General features: G+C 36.5%; 4 protein-coding genes across 11 annotated transcripts in view; 2 read left to right on the forward strand and 2 right to left on the reverse strand.

Moving 5' to 3' along the window:
• Positions 1 to 15,370, forward strand: part of LOC129577474 (chondroitin sulfate N-acetylgalactosaminyltransferase 1) — a 55,474-nt gene that overhangs the window by 31,185 nt on the left and 8,919 nt on the right. The window contains exon 3 of the mRNA XM_055464571.1: positions 13,217 to 13,287. The gene's annotated coding sequence lies outside the window, so the exon portion shown is untranslated. The remainder of the gene's footprint in view (positions 1 to 13,216; positions 13,288 to 15,370) is intronic.
• Positions 4,906 to 6,504, reverse strand: LOC129577476 (ERI1 exoribonuclease 2-like). Its single transcript, XM_055464573.1, has 3 exons — positions 6,034 to 6,504; positions 5,484 to 5,866; positions 4,906 to 5,401 (listed from the first exon to the last, which is right to left on the reverse strand). Exons 1-3 carry the CDS (start codon positions 6,119 to 6,121, stop codon positions 5,231 to 5,233), a joined length of 642 nt encoding a protein of 213 aa, XP_055320548.1. The 5' UTR covers positions 6,122 to 6,504; the 3' UTR covers positions 4,906 to 5,230.
• Positions 6,641 to 8,304, forward strand: LOC129577475 (uncharacterized). The gene is made up of 2 exons (XM_055464572.1): positions 6,641 to 7,000; positions 7,101 to 8,304. The coding sequence occupies exons 1-2, from the start codon at positions 6,944 to 6,946 to the stop codon at positions 7,845 to 7,847; spliced, it is 804 nt and encodes a 267-aa protein (XP_055320547.1). The 5' UTR covers positions 6,641 to 6,943; the 3' UTR covers positions 7,848 to 8,304.
• LOC129577477 (synaptobrevin) lies at positions 8,124 to 15,218 on the reverse strand. 8 transcript variants are annotated; one of them, XM_055464576.1, is made up of 4 exons: positions 15,093 to 15,218; positions 12,456 to 12,498; positions 9,850 to 10,157; positions 8,124 to 8,776 (listed from the first exon to the last, which is right to left on the reverse strand). In XM_055464576.1, the coding sequence occupies exons 2-4, from the start codon at positions 12,485 to 12,487 to the stop codon at positions 8,718 to 8,720; spliced, it is 399 nt and encodes a 132-aa protein (XP_055320551.1). In that variant the 5' UTR covers positions 12,488 to 12,498; positions 15,093 to 15,218; the 3' UTR covers positions 8,124 to 8,717. The 8 variants fall into 8 exon arrangements, with proteins under 8 accessions (XP_055320551.1, XP_055320555.1, XP_055320553.1 ...); XM_055464580.1 differs by having other exon boundaries at positions 9,850 to 10,127; positions 15,093 to 15,215; XM_055464578.1 differs by having other exon boundaries at positions 9,850 to 10,127; positions 14,576 to 15,215.

Here is a 15,370-nt window from a genome sequence, read left to right on the forward strand (position 1 = left end):
CTCTCTCTCTCTCTCTCTCTCTCTCTCTCTCTCTCTCTCTCTCTCTCCCTCTCTCTGTCGCTTTTTGTGTTTTTTCTCAGTCGTTGAGCTTCACTTCCGCTGCGGATCAGAGTGTCTTATTCCGAGAAGCATACTGATTAATTTATCTGACACGAAGCAAAGCGCTGATAATGATACCCCATCATCATTGCATAAACCGTGCGCAACGAACGTGTTTCCATATACGTGTATGTGCCGATTTTCAAGCGTAGTATGAGTAAGATGTCAAGAAATCAAAGCGCATGTATTTCCAAGGTGATACAACAGAAAAAAGGTTACCATTTCGTGAGTTGAAAATTTCCATTATTTTTTATTTTGGCATCAATCCCTTGCATTGCGTAATTTAATATAACAAACAATACATACAATACACACACACACACACATACACGATTCGTGAAAATTGAAAGCAAAGAAGAAATAAAGTAAAAATGAACGTATTTCATCGATAATTTGTATTCCATGGAGCGGTTTATATCGAACAGGAAGTTTCTTCTTGTTCGTTTTAATTATTTTCTTTTTAGAACTAATTCAATTAGTTTGTCTGTGTTTTTGACAGCGCGAGTTAAAAGAACGAACAAAAAACGCCGCAGCGTTTACCGTTCACTTTGATTTGAAGCTTATCGATTTTAAATGCACGCAAGCATTCATTGGACCAATTGATGTGATGTACAAAATGATGGAAATTCGATGTGAATAGAGTACAATTTTGGTAGTGATTTTAGTCAATTCGAAATTGTGCCAATGAAGTGTATCTATCTATTGCTGAGAGCAAATAACCTTTTTATTTGATTGAGTTTATTTGTTTGCATGTGTGTCTTTTTTTTGTCTGTTGTAACATCGCAGATAAATTGAATTTTGCTGTGTCTTGTTCGCATTTCACTAGATTCAATACAAAGTAGCAATGTTACAGACTCGGTTGAAATTTTTGTTTACAATCTATTTATTTCGATTATTGTTTGGGCGAGCGAATTAAATTCGAAATCAATTTAATTTGCAATCAACAAAATGAAAATCGGATATTCTAAAACAAATACAATTTCAATCGCATATTATCGATAACATTTCAAATCTATACTTTCGAATAAATCCATCCAAATGCCACACCATTCATTCTTTCGACATCATCCAGTTCAACCGCAACATTTCACCATCAATTGATTGATCTACTTCGATTTTTCGCATTTCGATTTATTTTTCCCATCTGTAGATGTTTGTATCGACGCATCGCATTTTGCACGGTGCTCTTTGATCGAATCACATTTGATGTGCTTGTCGATAAAGTATTCCAAATAAACATTAAATATTTGTGCTAAATTGAAAAGAAACAACATTTATATATTGGAAAACGAATAAGGAATTACAGCTTTAATACGAATACTGAGAGTCACATCTGAAGTATCATACAATGAACGTGAAAAAAAACGCAATCCACATGAATGTTGGATACGTGCACAGAGATACCAATTTGAAAATGGGGAAATTGTTTTGAACATGACTCGTTCAAATCTTCATTGCGACGGTGGTGGCTAAGAAAAAAACTTCCCTTACTGTGTATGTGTTATCAAAGTCATTTGTTATGGGACGGGAACAAAGGCAAAAAAATGAGCAATCTTCAGAAATAGAATATTCAATGGAATCCGATTCAATATTGGAGTTAAGTGGCAGCACTCATCAACACAATGTCATCCCAAAATGCATTTGATAATGGAGAACAAAATGATGAACTAGCAACTGGTGACATGATAAATGAAGATTGATGATGGTTTCAAATCGAATTTTATTTAAAATGGTCCATTTTTTTTCTGGAATAAAAGACAGCGGAAAATATTTTCAAAAAAAGCTACACGCGATACAAAATCATATGCTTTTCTACATGTTTCACGAGTTTTTTTTCACCATACTCAAATTTTGTTTTTGAACTTTTCCAAATAGTTTTAGCACGAATCGATATTTTCTTACCTTCTGCCTTTCATAATTCATTTTCAGTTACTTACCTGGATATCCTACCAAAAATTATTAGCAACGAAACATATAAATCGATTCCAATTAATTTCCCCCATACAAAAAAAAAAAAGCCAACAGAAAGAGTGATGAAATGCAGGAAAATAAAAATTCCCTCTCTGTATTTCCGTGTCATCAAAACTGTAGATCGGCAAATTGAGAGAATGACAGATTGTGAAATGAGCAGTGAAGAGTGTGATTTGATTGCGGTAAATGACAAGTCGATATGGTTATCACATCTCCTTAATTCCGAATCGTTGCGTACGATCAATGGAGTCAGCACGATAAAATCGCATCGTATGTGATATCGACATCGCGTGCTATGTATGTTGATATCGGACGACGATAAGAGCGCATTCGTCGATAAAACCAAAGCCAATTCAATTTTATTGCCAATAAAACTGATGGAATTTTTACGTATTTTGTTTTCAATATTTTTCAGCACATAATATCGCGTGGAGAGAGTTGTTCGATTGATACGCCAACATTTCATTTAACCTAAAGTATCTAGCATAAAAAAAAGTCCAATCCCAATAACAAGTGTAATAAAAGCTCATCGGATCGGTTCACAAACAAGACGATGACGACAAAATCGAGAAAAAAAAACTGGAAAAAAAGACAATGCACACCTCTCTACCGTACAAAATGTGTCATTTGCTATTGTGTCAAAGGATAAATATTAAACAGCGCGTAACATGTTCCACATACATATGTGCATGTTTCGGAGACAGTGTGTTGGCGTGCAAATCGAAATGCATGTGTTCTGGGCGCCTGTGAATACAATTTACAAAAATATCGAAACAGCGCAACGTGACACAATTTTCATCTGTTCCATGTGCACCAGTACGGTCATTATGCAAACGATTGGAAGTTGGGGGATGGATTGGCGCAAAACGCAATAGACCAACGCTTACAACGTCAAATAATCAATCAGATTTTGAGGGAAAATATTCGCTTCGTTGGTTACAGAGAACTATACAGAGAACGAGGAAACGGGGGAGAAGTGTAGAGGGAGGAAAATTGAATAACACATAATGGCAATGACAACAAACACACCTTTTGCGATCGGAATGGTATCGAAGAAGAAAAATTTACATGAAACTTGATTGGAACAACAAATTGCTTCAATGCTTAATTCGTCTGAATCTCACCGTTTCCGATCGTATGGGCTCCCTCAAAACCAGCATTGTTGTGCTACTATTTTCCCCTTTTTTCTCTACTTGTTTGTATATGTGTTCTTTCGTACCAATTTTAGACTTTACCATTGCCATTTTTAACACCGTGTTGCGCGTCGTTTTTCTCATTGCCAATATATTTCGATGCAAGATTTATTCGTTTGCCGCAATGTGCACAAAGCACAAACATACCAGAGTGCATCGGCACTCGACACATTTCCCCTGTCCGTCGTGAGCGTCGTCGTTGTTTCTGCCCCCCCCCCCCCCCTTTCTCTCTTTATTCGCTTCTCTTGTATTCGCTCTCGCTCCCGCTAACTTGTCTACTCTATGATTCTATTTCATTCGTTTATTCTTTTTGCATGTGTTCCGTTTTGCTCGCTGTGAATGAGAACCGGCTATTCATCAATATTAAATTTTGTAGTGCTTTGTTTTCTGTTTGACTACTACTCGCACTATTTCGTTTCGGTGTGTGAGCGACGAATTTTTTTTTTCACTCTCGTTTTGGTCTCTCTTTCTCTCCTTGCGATTGCTGCTTATTGCATATATATTATTTATCTGTGATATGTGGAGAATCGAACTAGAAGCAGCAAAAGGACACAAATTGTGCTGCAAAGTGTGCATGAAACGAACTGAAGAGGAAAAAATACACACACTCATCCGAGCTACATCGAAATGAAAAGAAACAGCTAGAGAATGGAATCGAGAAAATTGCCGTCCAGAGGGAAAATAAACGAAATTGTGTAAAATATGTTCAGCCAAATGTTATCCTGCATAATTTTTACTTGCTCACTTATTCTGGTGCCGGTTTGCCATCTTCGGCATCGATTTACATTGCACCCTTCACCATAAACAATATTGACTTCGTATTCGTTAGAGAACGATTTTTCTTTCCCATTCTCCATCCCTTCCCAGCTCTGTCCATCTGTTTAGTTGGCTTTGTGTGTGTCTGTGTGTATGTATTTTTTTTGCAACCAGTGCGCCTACTGAAGCAAATATCTTAACGAATGAAAAATAGACGAAGCACCACATAGCCTGTGTTCACCTGTTTTTGCTTGATTAAACCGGAACAACAGCACTTTGATCAGTCAAGCGAAATGTTAAATTCATTTCAGCCACTCGCTTCAGCAGATCCTCCATGGTTGCAAAGCAAAACATTGTGGCAAGTGGAAGGCAGTAGCAGCAGCCACTGCCGCCGCCATCGCAACTGTGTTTGTTCTATACTCCATTTGCGACTAACACTCGACTGACTTCCCAATAAATAACGAACAACTACGACACTCGCATCAATTGAAGGCGTTCACATTTTATTTTACTCCTTGAGTATTTGCTATTACAGTAGAACCTCGATTATCCGTCCTCCCATTATCCGTCCTCCCATTATCCGTTACCTCCGTTAACCGTCACACCTTTTCAAGGTGGAGAAGTTTTTTTTCAGTTCATTTTTCAGTTTATTTCACTTGAACATACGAATAAGGTTGCCAACTAGCTTTCATAATCAAAATCAATTGTGTGCCCCTTTTCGCACAATAAGATTTGAAATCAGAGGCTTTGCGTTTTCGGTACATATCTCGTATATACAAGATTGTCCAATATTTTGGACAATGCACCAAATCTGTTCTCATATCTATTATATATTTTTTACATCACCTTGTTTTTCATCATAAACTAATTAGAAACAGAAAGTATGGAAATTATGATTATTTTGTTTTATTCATATGAAAGTCTCGATTATCCGTCTTTTTCGATTATCCGTCAATGCGCTGGTCCTGTGCCTGACGGATAATCGAGGTTCTACTGTATAAAATATTTCGATATGGTTTTACCATCTACCACCAATTATTGGAATAGTTAAAATGAAGCTGAAATGCTAAGCAAATAAATCAAAGTATTTGGTTATGTTTCACAAATATCATCATGTGATGCTGCACGGCAGCGTTATAAAATTGGAATTGACTTCCAAAAGAGAGGGATATTCAATTAAAAATGGAGAGAGAGAGAGAGAACTGCGGCATCTAATAACTGCATGAGGTCACCACCTCAAATCGAAGCCCTAGCCCGATTAAATGCATCACCAATTTCGCCAGGTTGTTAGCGTCCTCCAATCCCGAGTGATTATTATAGTTTCGATGAATGTTGGCCCAGTCAAGCGCATTCGTGAATGTGAACCGATTCGGAAACAGTTGCTGTTTGAAAAATTGAGAGTTGAAGTAAAATCCAAGATAATTTAATTTTTTTTTCTTTCATTTCAACTTGAAACACACTTACATCGAATGCACGCCGAATATCGATCCAGGCTTTCATACACTCAAAGCGTGATTTTTCGTTTCGTATGCATTCACGATAGAGATAGTGTCCCAAATCCCAGTCAGACCATGTGCAAAATGTTGCATTCAATACTCCGTTCGACGAATGGAGATTTTGTGGTGTTGCAAAAACCAAACTACGCTTCACAATCATCTGTCGCAGCCAGCATAGAAACTTGTTGTAAATGTCATCAAACGGTTTCTCTTGGTCAATGAACGATTGCGTGATTCCGGTCGTACTGATGCAATATTCACTGAGCGTTGGAAAATGAACGGGCCGCACATAATGATGGAACAAGGATTCGATGAGACCATTTTCAGTGTTCAACAACAATGCCGAGAATTCTGACAGTTGAAGAGTGGAAAAAAGAAGAAGAGAAAACAACAACAAGAACAATGAAAAACCAAAGAAGTAATGTCACACACACACACACTCCGTAAAAAAAAACTCTTTTTGATTCCAAATTGTACGTTTATGTAAATGCCAAGTGTATAAGCTATCGTTGTTTTACCTATGATTTCGACGTCATTTTTGCGCGATCCATACGCATCCCAGTTTGTGGTCTGGAAATTCACACAAATCAAATACTGATAAGGCATTGCGATGATGATTTACATGGAACACTGTTTTCTCCGCAATCAAAAATGTTGAGCTTCTTTTCACCCAAAAATGTCTGTGAACACTGAATCGAATCGAAACTCCAAATGACACATTTGATGCTCGTGCAAAGTCAACCGAAATATTCGATACAAATGAAAGCATTGAATTTTTGCTGTCGATCATCTCTCGAACCATCTTTGCTGCAGCAAATGCGACATAAAACTGCTGACAAACGAAAACACAAACAATAAACGCATTCGTTGTTTATTCTTCGTTGGAATATGAAGCGATTTGTTTTGATTTCATGTTGTTTTCTCTCTCTCTCTCTTTCGACAATCGGCTATCGGCACACCGAGTGTATCGTGCACAATTATGTTTACGCACACCAAAGCAAATCATACACAACGTTCCAAGTGTCAACTTGTCGTGCCGAAAAATTTAAATAGATCAAATCACACTGTAATAACGTGTTCGTATTATATCAAGCAAAGTAGCTGGTTGGTGCACACATCATTAATGCATTTTGACAACCAAATTTCATGATGAAGACAAAATTTATATGATGTGCGAGGCAAACCACAGGATTTTGAATGATTACTCATTGTTTATTACTTTTCTGAATGGCATTCTTTTACGGTTCTAAGGAAAACGAATTGTAGCCTAATTGATAGCCTTTTGGAGAAATGTATACATAAATAAATGATTGCCGATGCGATGCGATGTGAAGAGAAGTGTGACTCATTCAAGTATAAACAAAAACACGCATTGTTTCTTTTTTCAAAGAGTATCGTATAAACAAGCAGGCATTCTTTTTAGTGCGGATGTTTCGTATTCGTTGCTGTGACAACTCGCATCTTGCATCATATTTACAATCGAAGGCAACTGGTTTTTATATGGCAGTCAAAAGTTTTCTCTATCTAGGAGCGTATGTGTGTCGTTTGGCTTTTAAAAGTTTTTTTTTGTTCTCTGTTATTGTAGCCCTTCATTCGAGTTGAACCAACTGATAAAATGAACAAAAGTAAAACTCATCAAGAGCAAAATACCATTCTGGCCAAGGCGGTCAATCATTTGAAAATGGAATTGAGAAAGTCAAAACATGAAGTTTCTTCATTGCGTCATCAATTGCAAGTATCGCGTGAGCAAAATGTACAGATGGCTGTACAGCAAACGACTCTATTCGAAACCATCGGACAGTTTGAAAACAATTTGGACGAAGTATTTGCAAACAATTCATTTGCCTATGTTTTACTATCAACAAGCATCAAACAAATTACTGCAAAGAATCCACGGCGATCAAACGTTAGTGCAATCGATGTATCGACTTCAACCGAAATCAACAGTCCAATGAACGGCAACCAATCGACTACAGTTGATAGACCACATCAAAGTACGCAGGATGATGACAAAGATGACGCAGATATTTTAAATACAGCCTTTCTCGTTGACTCGGAACATGTGTCCGACGAATCGATCGAATTACAACGCAATGATGGTTTATCAACTGAGTACCAGTCGGGTGCCGTAGGAGTCGACCAAAAATTAATTAAGAAACCGTCTCGATTGCCAGTCCCATTGCGACGTTCGGTGAATTTCAAACGGAATGTCGGTGATTTCCAGCCGAGTGCCAATGATTCCAATCAAACGGTGATGCTAACTCGACGAAAACGCAAGATTGTTGACTACCGCGAACAACCAATCAATCGAAAAATGCGACGCTCTGGTTAAAGCCGACAGATTCCATTCATTGCCATTTACCTAATTACGCATACCATCCGATTCAATCGAATACTTCGATTTAAGTGATTTCTGTAATTTCATTCGTATTGCGCCCAACACTTTTATTTACCTTACAATAGCCTTGCGTAGATGTGACATTCCATTTCAAGTTTTTGTTTAGTAAAAGAAATATCGTTTGTTTTTGTTTAATCTCATACCAATACAATTGGACCCTCTGATTTGGAATTTAAATAAAAGTTGATACAAAAGAAAAACACGAAAAAATTCTAATTTTCATTTTTACACAGAATTTATTTATAGTTTTGCCATTCCTTTGTGTATTATCAGAAAAAAAGGTAGTAGTACATTATGCGCATAAATATCATTATTTGTTTATTTTTTATTCCCCTATTTCATGTGCGTTTCCTATTTATCTCATTCTAATAAAATTGAATACAAAAAAAAACACATTCAAAATGTGGTTTGAGCACATCTCAACGAGATTTTTCTAATACTTTTTCTAGATATTATTTTTGCAACAAAAGAAAATTCGTCGTCATTGATTGAAGGGAAACTGTATCTTGTTAATATTATATTTATTTGCATGGGATGGTGTTAATATTTGACGCAACATAATGAATAATAGAATGGGGGGCATTGAACAGAACCAACAAAAGAGAAAAAAAAACTAAAAGTACATTAATGGAATTTAGTGTAATCTTGTCATCAGACCAATAATCATAATATTGATGTTTCATTTACTATTTTTTTCTTTTTTTCAATTTTTTTGTTCATCCATTTGTAAAGATTTGATTAGTTATAGCAAAGTCTCGTGTTGCTATTGTTTAGTATTAATTTGGATTGATTGAATTGAATCTCTTAATTATTCGGCTTACTACTCTGCACAGGCGATGAATCTCCAGATGGCCAGAGCGAAACTGAAAATATTGAAAGAAAAAACAAATCGAATTAGACTTTTCCTTTGGGTCTGGCCATATTTTCAGTTGAAATCTTTGTGACATATAGAGTGACATATTTTTGACAAGATTTGAAATTGTTTGGGCTGAGTGTGTGTGGTGCAATATGAATGCATTCAATGGATTTGGTTGGAAATTTCATTCATTTTATATGCCAAGAAAAGAGAGAGAAAGAGAGGAATAGAGAAAGGTTAAGCTGACCGCTTCAGTCCATAGCATTTGATTATGGTGCATCCTCAATTTTTGTGATACAACTGAGTATTTCATCCAGAGCAAATATCATATTTGGATGTGTCGTTTTAATTTTTTGTTTTGTTTCTTTCGGAATCCGACATTCATGTATTTTCGTTCAGAACGAAAAAAAAATTCGCACACCATAATATCGAAAACACAATTTGCAATGCAATAAATAATTTAAAGCCTGACTAGTAGCCACCACATGTGCATTAAAGGATGCTGTCTCTCTCTCTCTCTCTCTCTCTCTCTCTCTCTCTCTCTCTCTCTCTCTCTATGTGTATGCGAATGTTTTTGTTTGGGCAGCGACAACAAAAATAGAAATTGTGACGAGCCAGACAACAAATTACAATTTTCATTGGACCATAGAATGCACAACTCAAACATGAACATCCCGCCCGTAATGCATGCATGCAATGAATGCGAATATGACTGGGGTTATATCTCGCTTGTTTCGTTTTTTTTCCCTTTTCAATACATATTGGTCCCGTTTTTTGTGGTCGCTCAGTGTATATGTGTCTGATTTTTTTGTTTCTCTATCTCTCCCCCCCTCTCTCTCTCCGTTCCACTCGATTCCGTTTAAACAATTCGAAAATATAATAAAAATGTGTTTTATTTATCACATTTGTGTCGCACATATTTATTCTATTTCACTTGCCGTTTATTTGATTAAACGTAAAAATGAAATTGGGACAGAGAGCATGGCGCGCTGGTGATAATTGTGATAGCGAAGCGACCGAGAGAGCGCACGCACACACAAACACAAACACGCACTCTTGCAAATAATCATATATACTTACCAGCTATTATGATGACCAGAAACACGCCAATGCAACCCATGATAATCATCATTTTCATGTTGGCCCACCATTGTTTTCGCTTTAATTTGCCGGCCTGTTGTTCAAACTGCGATGCACCATGTTGCAAGGCATCGGCCCGTTGATCCAATTCCGTTAACTTTTGGTCACGTTCCAATACTTTCTCCACGTTGACACGCATTATACCAACCACTTCATCGACCTGAGCCTGTGTCTGTTGCAATCGCTTTTGCGATGGATTTTGGCCGCCAATGGTGCTGCTATTTGGTGGTGGTGGCAATGTAGGAATACTGATTCGATTAATTTTATTTATAGATCATTGTTCGATGTGCGCGATTTGCATGAAATGGGTTAGTTTATTAGTACGTGCAATCAACAAGAACATAAAGCAATGATTTTGTTTTTAAATTTATGTCACAAGCTAAAACGACGACGAACTCAATGAAATGGTCATGGCAATCTGCTTCAATAGCACTCATTTTACTGATTCAATTGAAGGAACAAAAAAAAACTTTGTTTGTACACCTTTTTTTCGTCGGGGGGACGAGGATTAATGGAAATGTGAAAATGAATTGGATCAAATAAACACACGCACAGAAGACGAGGGTCAAAATGAATTTGAAATGGAAAAAAAACAAAATTTCCCTTTTGAATTGGAATCCTCTTAAGGTGAAAAAAAAAACTTACGCAACTTACCAAAGTTGCGTGCATACTCCCAGCAAAATGGGAGAGAATGGGAAATGAAAGAAAAAAAAACGTAATGTAATCGACTAAATTGTTTGGAGTGCAATTCGAGGGAGCTGGCAATCGTACACTTGACTCAAGCCAAATGTGGTACAGAAACGCAAAGTGACGACGATGGGAAAAGAAAGCGGAAAATCTGTTTAATTTAGACGGAGAGTTATAACGAGCATAGTAATAAAAAAAATGAACGCGAATCGGAATCACGACACCAACACGGGATTCGGCAAACGACGAAAAAAAAAAATGAACAAAAAACAGACACACACACACACACACACACACACACATACGTGTGCGCGCGCTCACGCGTTTTCCAAAACGGAACGGGAGGGAAGGTCGTGAAAGCTGCAACGAAGAAGAAAAAAAAGAGCAGCCACGTCAAGTGTGAAAGACATCACGATGACAAAATAACGGAAGAGATTTGCACTGAACTATTGCAAAGAGCTTGAAATGCGAACAACACAGTGTCGGCAATGGCAACAGTCGTCGGAAATATTAATGGGAGCCGGCAAAAGCAAAGAAAAAAAAAGTCAACTGCAGAAAAAGAGCAAATGAGGAGAGATAGAGAAAAAAAATATCAACGGTCGCAGCGAAGGATAAAATTATATAAAATTTTAATCTGCATAATATGCTGGAGAAGACAACTATCTCTACGGTTATTTTGCATTTTGGGATGTTCTTATTGCTGTTGTTGTTCCAGTATTTTTTTCCTCGGCTCAATAATGCTCGATTCCATGGTGTCCTGTTTTATGTGTCTCAGTGTGTTTCACTCATTTTCTTTGGGTGGCATGGCAGAAGGGTGCACATTTGTCGAAAGGCTGCATCTTGTTAGTTTGCTGCAAGTTTTTTGTGTCCATCTTGTACATGTGCATTTGTTGCGCTAATAGTGGAATGAGGATACGTTTGTATACGGAGTTTTTTTTTCGTCTTCTTCGCTTCTGTGTTGCTCAAATGGCTGGCGCTCTCAGGCCGGCATTCGATGTGCGTTTTTCCATCGGAAAAGTAATGTGTCCGTTGCAAAAAGCAATGCAGTAATTTGTTTTTCTTTTCTCTTTGAACGTGTTTCCTTCTTACATTAAAGAATATGAGATTATGTGGAAGGACACAAAAAAGTGTGCTTACATCCCGTTTTTTTTTCCTCCTCTCACTACATATAGAATGAGCCAGCTACTTTTTTTCTACAACTGCATTGTCGAAACTGTGCCTGGTCTCTTCACCAAATTATTGAAGAAAAATGAGTATGGGCCAGATGAAAAACAAAGAGCCAGTTAATTGACGATTGCGTGCAAAATGCATTGCTGCGACACAGTACTTGGAGATAGGATTACATTTTTGTTCCTTTCGGGAGATTTCGAGAACTTTTCAGTGTTTTCGAGATTTTGAAACATTTGTTGAATGATTTATCTTTCGAATCGAATGCTAACCGACTGCGGAATAAACAATTCTTTGGAAATATGTAGCCAATTTTCAAGTTAAAAATGTATGTCATTTGAATCTATCATTGGAATGAGCATTTTCTGGTTGCCATCTCAACGGGATAAGTATAATTTGTGTGATTTTCCAACAAAATATTTGACAATTCCAATGACTTTATTCTATTTGCGACTTAATCCATTCAACGTTGGTGATTCATTTGTGGGAGCCTCTTAAAAATTGATTATGTATTACAACTTTTTTGTTGTGCAGTGACATTAAATGAAAAAGTTTTTGGCGATAGCGGAGCGAGTTCGTCATTGTTTGTCTTGTGAGATAAGAGATTAGTTGTGAAGATATGACAGCATGCGTATTAATCAACGATGAAATTTATGGTTGAATAGCGGCAAAAAATCATAGCGGTTACTTACTTGGTTTCGCTTGATCCAGACGGTTTCGACATTGTGTTGGTTTCTATGAGGAAGGAATTGGAAAAAAAAAACAATTTGTTAAAACAAGAAGAAGAAGAAAAAATGTGAACTCCTTTTTACGCTGCTTCTGTATGCGACTACTAAAAACCTATTCATTGCATGGCTTCAGAAAAGACAGCTTCTCATGCGCGTATCTTATGTTCTGGAATGTGATTAAATTGTCTGTTCGCTCTTTTTTCTCCCTACTTCCTAGACTCCTTTTTATCAACACGAACGAAGAAAAAAAAACGAAGATAAAATAAAATGTGCATTGAATTTATCTCGTCCTCCACATAGTGGTTCGGTATTTGGTTTGACCTCGCATACTAAACTGCATTTCCCTTGTTATGTATGATCAACGTCGGTGGCACAAGGCAAAAACAATTGCTTCTACAGAACTCTGCTACCAAATGCAAATAATGAGAATTTAATGTTACTTAAAGTGTGCTCATTTCGAAAATTCATACATTATCCCGCCATAAAATACTTTTCTGACTCTAAAGAATTTCTGAAGCATATTTTCTAGTGCGCAAAACCATTTACTGATCCACACATATGCATAGTGTATAGACAAAATTGATATTTTTTTTTCTTTCTTTTTGTTCATATATCTAGTGTGTTTATCTTGAGCGTTGAAGCTCTTTTAATATAAGTATATGTTATCGCGAAAAGCGACTAATGTGTGTGCATGTTTTATTTTATTTTTATTTTTCCATTTGCAGACATTGTGGTAAAGGAATGCGTCGATTGCATACGAAAGCCGTCTTCAGAACCAAACCAGTTTATTTACAAGGTATTGCACTTTTTCCATCATTTTATCATCATTATTATTGTTATTGCAAATGTTTAAATTGTGTTTATTCCATTTTTACATTAATCATTTTTGTTCAGTCGATTTCTTCGTTGAAATGATAACCGAATCTAAACAAAAGAATGAGTCCATTTGCAAAAGTGCTATCTGCATCAATTAAATGACGATTTGCTTTATCGCTTATCTTGTTTGCCGTATGGCACGACAAATCAATGGAAACGAATCAGCAAATAAAATCAAAATTAGTTTCATACACATAAACAGTGACACCAATCACACTTGTAACAAAAATGGCATTTTTGTCACTATGAGAAGAATAAAAAATTTTTTGGACTGATGACGAATTTTGCTAATGTTTCAATACAGATTACACTCTCTGAATGCTCACTTTCGTTATGAAATGAAAGGGAATTGGTTTCGAGCGGACCAAATCAATTATAAAAACCCAGAAAAAATACAATTCAACGTCAATATGATAAAAAAAAATTCGTTCAAAGCGACAAGAATCATACGACTTTTCATACACATTGACAAATAAACAAAAGTTCTTGCAAAAATGATATTAGTCATCCGTAGCCGTGATGTTAGTGTATGTGTTACCGCTGGAAAAGATGTTGTTGTTGTCGGATTTCGGCGGAACAATGATGACGATATACAGACAAAGCAGTCACAATGAGTTGCCCACATGAACTTAATTATCGCTTAGTCTTTTCTGGACATATTCGACGAAAAATATCGAGACAATCAAACTGATTCATAGAGCTGGAGAAGCCATTTGATTTTAACGCAATGACTGGGGCGGCATTCTCGGTAGTTCTGTGAATTTTTCCACTGAAATGAGCCGTTCGTCTATTGATTGCAATGTGTGAATGCGTTTGACACATGACGCGCCTCATATCAACCAAATGGAAATGATGAAATTTTTGTCAAGTATTTGCAATGTAATCGTTTGAGAAAAAAAATTACTGCACCAAAAATTGACTACACTACTACTACTCAACACTGAGAAATTCCGACGGCTGAGTACCAGATACATTCGTTGTCGACGTATCATTTTATGTCACATCACATAGTGAACAAAAAAGTCTAACACTGGCTTTCTAGTTCAACGTAGAAAAAAAAACAACAACTAACTTGTTGCATTCACAACTGTAAATTCCACAACTCATTATCTACGCAATCTCTATCCCTCCCTATTCCCATACTTAATACTAAATTTGCTCATGTTATTTTGCAATTTGTCACTGTTCAATCCAATGTGACTACTCACTTTAATTTGAATTCTTTTTTTATGTTTCAGAAAATCAAATTTCCTCTATAGATTAGCAGGAACCAATAATATTTGTGTAGTACACTTTCACTGGCTTCGATTACTCTCTGCGGAAGTATTCGATGTTACCGTATTTTTGCTTCTGAATTTTTGTTCCACTATTATAACGAAATTTCGCCACAACGAAATAAAGAAAAACAATTTCGTTGAAATTTTTTTTTTTCGCCTTCAGACAGCAAAGAGTAAATTCTACTGGAGCTGTTTTTAGCTTATGATCAATTGAACGACAAGCAACTTATTAACGCCATTTGCAATATGATGTCTCTTTTTTTCTATCTTTATCTCTGTCTCTCTCACTCTCTCTTCTATATTCACATACTCACATTCCGTGACAGTTCAACTCAGCCGTTCAATTACTTGTGACTTTGCGCTTATGATTCAGTGCTCTTCACTACTCTTTATTCCCGTTCTTTGTTGCTGGTTTTTTTTTCTTTTGCTCGCTTTTGTTTTCACTTACGTCTTCTTGTTGATGAAACTATTTAATATGCGAAAATATCCGAGGAAAAATTCTTCTGATTGAGTATTAAATTCCAATGCTGCTATTTTGTATGGAAAAAAATTGTTTTCCATTGAATTTTGACAAGCGATTTGTTGATGTTTGCGATCTGTCAGTTGACTTTCGGAAAAAATCACTGAAAGCGATCAGCGCCACTTAACTTTTTTTTTTTGTTGAGACACAGCCAACTCATCTTAATGCATAAATTCAGGCGCATTTCGCTTGGTTCAATTTATTGT

The sequence above is a fragment of the Sitodiplosis mosellana genome, unplaced genomic scaffold, assembly GCF_009176505.1.
Source record: "Sitodiplosis mosellana isolate CC-2019 unplaced genomic scaffold, AAFC_SMos_1.0 Smas_scaffold_6197, whole genome shotgun sequence".
Classification (NCBI taxonomy): Eukaryota; Metazoa; Arthropoda; class Insecta; order Diptera; family Cecidomyiidae; genus Sitodiplosis; species Sitodiplosis mosellana.